This window comes from Elephantulus edwardii, unplaced genomic scaffold (assembly GCF_000299155.1).
Source record: "Elephantulus edwardii isolate Elephantulus edwardi_28Jun2011 unplaced genomic scaffold, EleEdw1.0 scaffold00472, whole genome shotgun sequence".
Lineage (NCBI taxonomy): Eukaryota > Metazoa > Chordata > Mammalia > Macroscelidea > Macroscelididae > Elephantulus > Elephantulus edwardii.
The window spans coordinates 142,171-152,981 of NW_006400222.1; the positions used below are offsets into that span (position 1 = coordinate 142,171).

At 54.0% G+C, this 10,811-nt stretch overlaps 1 protein-coding gene across 1 annotated transcript; it reads right to left on the reverse strand.

Moving 5' to 3' along the window:
- Positions 1-576: 576 nt before the first annotated feature.
- On the reverse strand, positions 577-2,861 carry NEU4 (sialidase 4). Its single transcript, XM_006902930.1, has 3 exons — positions 2,661-2,861; positions 1,706-1,961; positions 577-1,487 (listed from the first exon to the last, which is right to left on the reverse strand). Exons 1-3 carry the CDS (start codon positions 2,859-2,861, stop codon positions 577-579), a joined length of 1,368 nt encoding a protein of 455 aa, XP_006902992.1.
- Positions 2,862-10,811: the final 7,950 nt, after the last annotated feature.

Below are 10,811 nucleotides of genomic sequence, written 5' to 3' on the forward strand. Positions count from 1 at the left end.
AGTACATGCAGCTGTATGTTGGAGCAGAAGCTATTTGAGAGTTCCTCAGTAAGATGAGGTTGAACAGGAAACCCTGATGCGGGGGTCCTGCCCACTGCAAACCCTAGACACACAGAAGATCACTTGGGTGAGATGTGTGCTCCCTCTGCCTGTCCTCCTCTGTCTGCCCTGACCACTGGAGATGCATTCTGGCTAGGAGGGGTCAGGCCAGTCCTGAGGTCAAGAGGGAGGTCCAGGAGAGCGGTTTAATGTGGTAAGAACTGCAGAGATAAGGAGGCACAACCCTTGTGCAGGAAAGAGCCAGCAGAGCAAGGGTTAAAACGCCTTGAATGAGGGAGCTGGAGGCAGCTTCTGGAACTCAGCTTCCAGCCCTAGTTAGTGGTCAGCCTGGGCGGTCCTCCCAGGTCGGTGCAGAACCGGACATCTGAGAGAAGAGTCTGCCCCCAAGCTTGCTGCCCTTCCTGGGAGACTTGCTGAGTGGTCGGAAATTGAGAGCCCTCAGCCTTCCCTCTGCCCCGGGGGAGTCCTTAAAAAAAACCCCGATGACCACTAAGGGGCACAGAGCAAGCCTGCCTGTCAGGAGGGCAGGCAGCGCGCAGGCCGCTTCCCCGGGGACACGTGGTCCAGGACGTCCCGCAGGGAGAAGAAGCTGAAGGCGATCTCTTCATAGGACACGCGCACCCCGCTCTCGTAGAGACAGGCAAAGGACTGACCACCCACTCCTGGGCCCGCCAGAGCCGCCAAGTCGGAGTAGCCACTGGGCCCGTCATAGATGACCCAGGGCTCCGTCCAGCTGTGTGGGTCCAACGGGGCCCTGCTCAGGCGGACGCCCATGTGGAGTCGAGCCCTGCGCCCCGTCGGGTGGGAATACAGCAGCCACGTGGGGGTGGGGCTGGGGCTCAGGGGTGCGGGGTCTCCCCTGTCCCTACCGCATCCTGGCCCATGGCGGCGCTCTCGCGGGCTGTCTCCACAGCGGCCCTCGCTACCCTTTTCGGGGTACCCCTGGACGCCCGGCCCCAAACGTGGAAGATGGAGGTGGCTCCCGGCACCCACTGGCCACGGCCCGGGCCACAGCCAGCTGGGGCGCGGGGCCGGGAAGCCCACCACGCTACCCTGGCAGCCGCGGGCTGTCTCGGGCAGCGGAGGCACCAGCTGCGCGCGCTGGAAGGAGGAGCCCTCGTCTGCGCTGAGCGCCTGCACGCGGCTGCCCAGCGGGCTCCGGGCATTGCAGTAGAGCACCGGGCCTCCCGGGGCACCCTCCACGACCGCCAGCTGGCACTCGCCCGAGCGCAGGTTGGGCACGAGGCTCCCGTGGTGCCATGTCCGGCCGAGGTCGTCGCTGTAGAAGGCGAAGGCGTGAGGTGACGTCCTGCAAATGCGGCCGAAGCATTCCCGGCGGTCCACGCGGTAGGTGTAGGCCGGCACCAGCAGGCGGCCTGAGGGCAGCTGCACTCCGTGCCCTGGGCCCACTGCGAATGTGGCCCAGTCTGCGGGACAGAGGGGGTCCGCTGAGGCCACTCTAACAGAGGTGACGAGTGAGTGGGATCTCGGCAGCGGTGCCCACGGCCTGCACCCTCCCCTGCTCCCTGCTCCACCTCCCCCCAACCCCACCCAATGACCGGCCCCTCCCGTAGCTCTCAGCCCCCACCCAGCCCACTGCCCGGTGCCCCTGCCCAAGCTCACTGCCCCCACCTGCCCCGCCTACCGTGCTCAGAGCTGCCCACTGCTTCCACTGTCAGGTCCCGGGCGCCGCCCCATGTGAGACCTGCGTCTTGGCTGGTCACGCAGCACAGACGGGCAGCGTTGCGGCCAGTGGCAATCTGAACAGCCTCAGGCGTGTGGCCAAGCACCGCGATGAAGAAGAGGAAGACGGTCCCTGTGCGCGCCTCGAACACCGGGCAGGGGTTCATGGAGCGGTGTTCCTCCAGGGCCGCAGTCCCCAGCACACGAAGGCCGCCCCACTGGGGAGAGGGCCAGTTCCCATCAGGGCCTGCCAGCCTAGCAGCCTCCACCCAACATACTGGGAGCCACCAGACAGATCCCCATGGCACCCCAAGGTGTCCCCTCTCCACCCTTCCCTCACCTTCATAGGGAGCCTCTCACCTACACAAAGCTCCCCTCACTTGCATAGAACTCCCCACAGCCCACTCACTTCATAGACTCAGTAGACAAGGGGTCCCTCTCACCTGCAGAGTTCCCTCAAGCCCTCTCATTTCACAGGACCTCTCAGCGTCCTCCTCACCTGCATGGAGACCTCTTGTGACCCTTTACCTACAAGAAGCAACCCTCACCTGTTCAAAGCCCTTCAACTCCCTCATCTTCACCGAGCCCCCGAGCAAACCCTGTCATGTATGGAGCTCCCAGCACCTCATTTCCTGATGAAACCTCAGCACCCCCACAACTGCCCAAAGCCCTCATCCATCACCCCTCACCTGCACAGAGCCTCCTGGCACCCTTACTTGCATGGAGCCCCCCCAGCACCCCCTCACCTCCACAAAGCACTCTGGTACCCCTCACCTGAACAGAGTCTCCCCAGCACCCCCTCACCTACATGGAGCCACCCAGCAACCCCTCACCCACACGGAGTCCCCCAATACCCCCACCTGCATGGAGCCCCCTGGCACCTCACACCTGTACAGAGCCCCCTAGCACCCCCTCACCTGCACGGAGCTCCCAGTCAGTGTCCCCCTCCGCAGTACCAGGCGGTGGGCATGGGAGTCATCAGGGCTGAGCCGCTGCTCAGCAAAGGCCAGTAGGGTGGGCCCTGGTGGCACTGGGAGCAGTGCAGGCACACGGTAAGTTAGGCCGGTCCTCTCCCTCTCGAAGAGCACTGTGCGTGCAGGAACACGTGGAGCCCCCATCTCTGCAGGATGGCGGAGTCTGTAGAGGGCCCAGTCCCCATGCCTACCCAGAGGTCCTCCCTCAGCCTTGAAACAACCCTTCCATCCAGTGTCTATGAGCTCAGCCCCTTATCACAATTCAGACCATGCATGCTGGAGCCACGGGCCAGGGGAGACGTCACAGCAGGCAGTAACCAAGGGGATATCAGAGCCCAGAGCTCCTCACAAGGAGAATTTTGGTGTTCCGCACATAGTGACCCCACCACCAGCACAGGAACCACAGAGGCAAACAATGTGTGCAAGACTTACACAGAGAAACACACACGGAAAGAGACATTTGAAAGCAGAGACACATACAGGAGAAACACACAGAGAAACACACATGTGCATACACTGATGCAGAAATGAGCACAGACACATGCACACGTGCAGAAAAGTACATACATACACTTTGCCCACACGTACATACATAAGTGCTAATATATGCATTACACACACGTGCACACACCCAGAGATACAAAAACATCGGTACATATGCATGTACATATATGAAGATATGGGCACATACCTATAAACACACTATGCATATGTGGTGCAAATGCATATTAATAAATGCATGTCATTGTTTGTTGTTACATGCTGTCAAGTTACTTGTGATTCACAGCAATGCTGTGTACAATAGGCCTGAAACCTGCTCTATCCTGTGCCAACCTTATTGTCTCTGACACACATACCCTCATTAACCTAGTCATTTCTCGCACTGTCCCTCCACCCTTCCAAGCATGATGTCTCTCTAAACACTGGTCCCTTCTTGCAAAATACCCAAAGTATATCAGACGGAGCTTCAGAATCCTTGCCTCCAAGGAGCAGCCTAGTTTCACCCTCTCCAGGATGAATCTGTTTGGTCTCTGGCAGTCCATGGTATATTCAATACTCTTCTCCTGCACCACAGCTCAAAGGCATAAGTTATCTTTCTATCACCCCTAGTCATTGTCCAGCTTTCTGACTCACAGAAAGTAATTGCAAAGACCATGGCTTGGATCAGGCACACCTTGGTCTCCAGACTGACATTATTCCTCTTCAGTACTCTGGAGAGGTCCCTGACAGCGACTTTCTCAATGCAATTCATCTTTTGATTTCCTGGCTGCTGGTACCAAGAGTGTTGATTGTAACAGAGTCAAGTGAACTAAAGCTGTTAACAATCTCAATCTCTTCATGGTCTATCATGGTGCTGCCAATCCAGCCAGCGGTGAGAATCTTTGTTTTCTTGTTGTTGAACTTCAATTCATATTGAAGGCTGCAGTCCTTGATCTTATACAGCAAAACTGCAGGTCCTCCTCAGTTTCAGCAAGCAGTGTTGCATCATCTGCATAATACAGGTTGTTGATGAGTCTTCCTTCAATCCTGATGCCACATTCCACCTCCCAGATAATGTGTTCTGCATATAGGTTCTAAAAGTATGGAGATAGGACACATCCCTGGCATTCACTTCCCGATTTTGAACCATGCAGTGTCTCTTTGCTCTGTTCTGATGACTGCCTCCTGGTCCAAGTACAGGTTTCCCATAAGCACAATCAAGTGTTCCGGGATTCCCATTCTTCTCAGAGTCAGCCATAGCTGGCTGTTATCCACACAGTCAGATGCCTTTGCCTAGTCAATGAAACACAGATAGACATTCCTCTGGTACTCCCTGCTTTCAGCCAAAATCCATCTAACATTAGCTATAATATCCCTAGGACCACAGCCTCTTCTAAACCTAGCCTGCACATCTGGCAGTTCTCTGTTGATGTGCTGTTCCAGTCAGTTTTGGATAATTTTCAGCAGAATCTTGCTTGCATGTGATATGAATGATATTGTTTGATAATTTCTGCACTCTGAAGGGTCATTTTTCTTTGGCATGGAAATATATACACATACATAGTGATACATACATGGAAAGGCATATATACATGTGTGCATGTGTATATACATGTTCACATGTGTGGATATGTGTACATGCACAGAGATACATGTGCATACAAAAAGCAAAGGCACACGTACAAGTACATGCACACTTTGCTATGAAAACACACATGCACATAAACATCCATGCACATGTACATGTGAGGATATGTATATAGAAGCTCGTGTGAGTATACACATGTGCACACATCCACGTAAAGGTACAGGCATATCAAAATGTTCAAACGTGGGCACCTGTGCACACACTCCCATGAAGCCATGGATACACATGCATGGGGCGCACATGCACACACAAGCACCATGGATCACTAAAGTAAGGTACATCAGGCTACAAGGATGAGCTGAGAGGTTGTCAGGAGGTCTGTTGGGAGCAGACAGAAGGGGTGGACTTCATTGCCTTCTGAAGCCAAGCAGTAGCTCCAGTGAGCCCCTCCCAGAGGTGGTCCTGGAGTTCACACAGGCACCTCATCAGAGGAGTAGAGAGGTGGCTGCAGGAAGTACACCCCATAAGGCCAAAGCCCTAAGCCTGGGCTTAGGCCCTGGAGCAGCGGGGTCCCAGGCAAGTCCCATAGGTGAATGAGTAGCCCCCCTATCCTGCAAGGCACCCCAAGTTGTTTCCAGTGTTCCTGAGAGCAGGGGCAGTGTGGGCAGCCCCAGCCAAGAGTGAGAGCTAAGAAGAGGCTGTGATTTGGGGTCCTTGCCCACCCCTCTCCGTCAGAGCAGGTGTGGCATAAGCATGACCCCACAGGTGCCTGTGCACAGTGATGGGAAGAACATCTACACCCTCCAAGACCAGCTGACCACTGGCCACACCACCATTACCGAGGAGAGACGCAGGAGCTGCAGACGTACGAGGCAGGGAGTAAGTGCACACATAACAGCCTCACAGGTCACCATGCCAAGAGGGAGACCTGCTCCAGAGGCCCCATGCCAGGCAGGACCTCCCCTCCGTCCACACTCCATGCAGGACAACTTGTTCTCAGAACGTGTGGTCAGCAGGCATATCACAGCAGTCTCCCTGGCCCAGGCTCCGGCCCACCACCTCTACCACTTCCTGTCTCCCAGGAACCCTGTATTCTGCATTCAAAGGGTAATTGTGCCCAAGCTGGAAGCAGGTGCCAGCACCACATGACCTTAGGGCTGGTGGGCACAAGCAGGGCATTCTCTGCACTTGGCTTCCTCAGAGCTAGGCCACCTGCCTCACCAGGAGACAATGCCCATGCAGACACAGGCAGGGCCAGGCCATCCAGGGTCAGAGACAGGCCAGCTGGTCAGTCCCCATGCGCAAGAAGAGGACTGAGGCCACAGGGAAACAGGGCTGCAGTTCCATGGCTTTCCAGAGTTCTGGAGTCCCAGCACTCTTGCCCAGCTCTGCTGTCTCCCTGCAGCCGTGAGAACAGTGTTGTCCCTACCCAGTGTCCAGTCAGCAGATTGCAGCTCTTTTTAAACAGAACTATGTCTTTGCAAACTGAGCTGGGCGTTTGTAGTCAAATATCATTCACCCTGTCAGGCGGGGCAGCTTCCCAAGTATAAATGTTCTCAGAAACATGACCCGCAGGGGAAGCTGAGACCCAGAGAGCAGATGTGCCCTCCCCAGGGCCATATCCTGGCCCCTACTCTGGCTCCGCAACTGAGGCTGTCCTGAGTTCCTTCCTGGTCCACTTCTCCCACATTCAACCAGCCCCAGTGACCCCATCATCTTCCTGTCTCTGCTGTTTGGACCTGACAGGCTTTTTGGATTTACTGCAAGACCTGGGTGCAGGGGGGCAGGAAGGGACGCACACTGAGGTGTCCTGTTTCTCAGATGGGGTGCAGTGAGCTAGTGAGTGGCTCATATTAGGGTGTTCTGAACATGGGGTACAGAGAAGGGGATCACTAGCTGGTTTTCCTGGCCCCCAGGCCAGGTGCAGGGTGAGGAGAAGGAGACTCACCAACCACTATCCTGGCTCCCAGGCTGGTCGCTGTCCTGGCCCCCAGGCCAGCCGCTGTCCTGGCCCCCAGCCTTGCCGCTGTCCTGGCCCCCAGACTAGGTGCAGGGATGCAGAGCAGAGACCTCAGTCACACTGTGGCACTGATGGCAGTTTGCTGAGAAGCTGTCTGTCTGGCCCTCTCCTCCCCCTACTCCCACCAAGTGAACACAAGAGCCCACTGTCTGGATGTACTTGGAGTGGCAGCTGGACACATCCAGGGCTGCATCAGAACCCCCCGCCCCCGACGGGTCTGCAACTCCAGCATGGCAGGGGGTCTGGGGCAGGGGTACAGAAGGACATAGAGAACAGCATCAGGACAAGGTGGCCCAGTGCCAGCACAGGAAGATGGGGCCACTCCCTAGCCAGTGAACTTGTCAGCAGTACCCATGTGCCCAGAGAGTCCCTCTCATGAGAGCACAGCTGGACAACACAGAACCCCAGCTGGTCCACACCTGCTTCCTGGATAGCCACTCCCTCAGACTAGGGGTACGGGACACCACATCCTGCCCGAATGTGCCCTGCCAGCAGTGCAGCTTTCTGAGAGGAATCTAAGAAACCATCCCCAGCAGGCAAGTGACAGCTTAGGTGACCTCACCACCCTTGAGCCAGGAGTCGAGGTGGAGGCATGCTCAAGGGTCAATGTTAGGTAGACTGAGCCAGGGCGATGAGAGGGGGCTGGGACATGCAGCCTCAGCCTCCAGACAAACCCCAGAGAACTCATACACTTTGTCCAGGGTGCCTCTGGGGCCAGGTAGCCACTGGTCTCAACTGCCCACAGGAGTGGCCTGTGGGGCAAGAGAGGATGGGACAAGCCATCTGTCCCAGCCTCAGATGAGGACATTGTCAGCCCACAGGGTCAGCAGTGAGAGTTGGGGCTGCTGAGGGATGAGGGGGGGGCATTGCTGGAGTCTGCTCAAGGAATAGCCATATGACCAGGTGATAGTCCACCTCAGGTCTTTCTATCAAACTAACCCCCCAAGTCCAAACAGAAAGAGCAGATAGGCAGCGGTGTGCCAGATGGGCGTTCACTCCTGGCCAGGTAAAGACATGGTCTCCAGCCTGCACCTGTGGGCACAGCAGATGCCCACCTGCCCCCAGCACAGCTGCTGTGTGGGAGGCTCCACTTCTGATGCCCAGGCACTGATGTGGTGGTCCAGTTGCATCGCCCAACACAATGCTCAGAGCTTACGTGGACAGCAGCTCATGCTCTTCAGGCTTGGTCCACTTCAGGGCTCCCTGTCTCCTGCAGATCCCAGGGTCCCTGGCAGACACATCACCCCATCTTCTGCCTCCCTCATCTGACTGCTATAACAGAGCCACCATTTTAATGAGCAGTCAGCTCCCAGACTTTTAGGCATCTGTGCACTCTCCCCTGTGGAATGGCCAGCAAGGCTCACAGCTCTGACTGACAACACAAGCCAGGCTCAGAAACACCCTCCCAAGAGGCGTCTCCGCCAGGTGGTTTAGAGCCTGTGGACAGTCCACACAGATGGTGGACAAGACAGACTGAGGATGAGATAGACTGCGTGTAGTTCAGAGACAGACTGCAGATGGCCAGTACCCTGGTGTCTTTCACTCGGCCTTCTGAAAGGGCTTCTGCATGCCAACACATAGCCCCGTATCCTAATCAACACCCCATGCTCCCTGCAGGACAGAGTACATCCCAACAGCCTCAAACAAAAATCAGAATCTTTACTGGATTTGTGCAGGAATCAATATTTGACTTGTTTCATTTCTCCGACTGCAGGACAGCTGAGGACACTCCTGGCTTTTTTGTGTTCAGGCTGCAGATAGAGTGAGTGGCTGCCCTGTGGTGCCCTGAGATGGCTGTTCTGTGTCCAGGAGTGTCAGAGCTTCTCTGTCCCTGGGTTTGACACAAGTATCCACTTTGCTGATGGTCAACGAACAAACCATGTCTACTCCTGGTTCTGGAGATCCAGGTTCGGAGTGTGAGCAGGCCATGCTTGCCACTTGGTGGGTGGAAGGGAGGACCCAGCAATCAGGGGAACCAGTGTTCCTGGGCTTGTGGCTGCCCCTGTCCTCACATGGCCACCTCATCTGTCCTGCTCTGAGTCTGTATGTGTATGTGTCTCTGTGCGCTTGTCTGTGTGTTTGTGTGCCTGTCTGTCTCTGTCTCTGTGTGTGTCTCTCTCTTCTCAGTCTCTCTGTGCCTGTGTGCCTCTGTGTGTGTGTGTGTGTGTGTGTGTGTGTCTCCTCTGTGACTATGTCCGTCTGCCTAGTTTCTCCTTAGTCTCTGTGTCTACCTAGTTTCTCTGTCTCTCTGTCTTTCTGTGTGTCTCTCTCTGTCTCTGTGTGTATCCTTTTCTCTGTGTGTGTGTGTTTCCCTCGATCACCCTCTCTCTTATTTTGTATGAATATCGCTCAGATGGGATCAGTGCTCACCTTACTTTGCAACTTCTTATTAATAATATATTCTTCAAAGACTCTTTTTGCAAACATGAACATATCTATGGCTCCATATCCTAGAAGTTCAACTTGAACTTCAAGGAAGACCCAAATCCATCCCAGCACTCCCAGAAGCTGACGTGTGGGGCCTACTTTCAGTGGGAGTCGGTTGGTCCTGTCTAGCAACAGGGTCCTGATGGAGCTAAGATATGTTGAGTCTTTATTCAACTTAAAGCAATTCTCTCTTCTCCTGTTTGATGCCCTTGTCATTCATCACTTCCAGAGCTCTGTGGCCCTTCTCCATGTCCTCTCTCAGGGCTCCCTTCTGTGCTGTCCCTAACTAGAGAAGACTGGTCCTCCAGTGACCCCCTTGCTGAGTTCAGCAGTCAGCAGTGCCCAGGTGCTTTCTCACTGTCTCTGTTCAGTTTTCTGGAGGACATTTCTTTTTTATTATTATTACTAATTTTAGTGAAAGTTTACAGAGACTTTGGATTTCCATTCATTCATTGTTGCACTTTTCTCCCTGCCCATCCCTCCCCCCAGTTCGCTCTTCTCGTTGAAAAACAAAAGAAAAATTCTTCCATTGTTAGACAATCCCTACCCCCAAGTCCACTCCTCTATGCAGCCTTCATTTTGTACTCCTGTCATAAGAATAATACCCCCATCTATTTCAATGCAGTATACATAATTTAGCCCATCTTTCTCAGTCTCCTCCCAACTCCAATATCAGTCCCATTTTACAAGTGGCACTATGTAGTATTTGTCCTTTTGTGAATGAAATACTTCACTCAGCATAATGTCCTCCAGGGTCACCCATTTTGTATATTTCATGAGTTCCTTGTTTTTAAAAGCAGCGTAGTATTCCACTGTGTGAATATACCAAAGCTTCTCTAGCCATTCATTTGTTGATGGGCACTTGAGTTGTTTCCAACTCTTTGCTATTGTGAACAAAGCCATGATAAACATCTGCTTGGATGTCAGTTATGGTCTCTTTGGGGTATATTCTCAGTAGTGGAATTGCTGGGTCAAATTCTATCTCTATTTGCAACTTTTTGAGAAAGCACCATACCGCCTTCCACAGTGGTTGCACCATTTTACACTCCCACCAACAGTGAATAAGGGTTCCAGTTTCTCCACAACCTCACCAGCATTTGATGCTTGCTGTTCTGTTAAATTTTGCTATTGTGTCTGGGGTGAGATGATATCTCAGAGTTGTTTTGATTTGCATCTCTCCTAGAGCTAGGGATCTTGAACATTTCTTCATGTGCTTCTTGGCCATCTGGAGGTCTTCTTTGGTGAAGTGTCTGTTCATAACCTGTGCCCTTTTTTCAATTGGAATATTTACCTTTATCTTGTTGTGGTGCTCAAGTATTTTATAAGTTCTAGATATAAGTCCCTTATCTGACATGTCATTGTTGTTGTTGTTATGTGCCGTCGAGTCGCCTGCGACTCATAGCGACCCCTATGTACAACAGCCCTAAACTTCGCTCTGTCCTGTGCCAATCGCACTGTCTCTGACACTCCCATCCCAATTATCCCAATCACCGAATCAATCCACCTCATAGAGGGCCTTCCTCTCCTGCGCTGTCCCTCCCCCCTCCCAAGCATGATGTCCCTCTCCAAGGACCGGTCT

Bases quoted from the DNA above. Each gene is read 5' to 3' on its own strand.
- NEU4 (XM_006902930.1), bottom strand. From the start codon at position 2,861: ATGGGGGCTCCACGTGTTCCTGCACGCACAGTGCTCTTCGAGAGGGAG. The intron at 1,962-2,660 runs GTGAGGGGGTGC...CCCTCTCCCCAG, and splicing joins TGACTGGGAGCTCCGTGCAG to TGGGGCGGCCTTCGTGTGCT. The intron at 1,488-1,705 runs GTAGGCGGGGCA...TCTGTCCCGCAG, and splicing joins AGTGGGCAGCTCTGAGCACG to ACTGGGCCACATTCGCAGTG.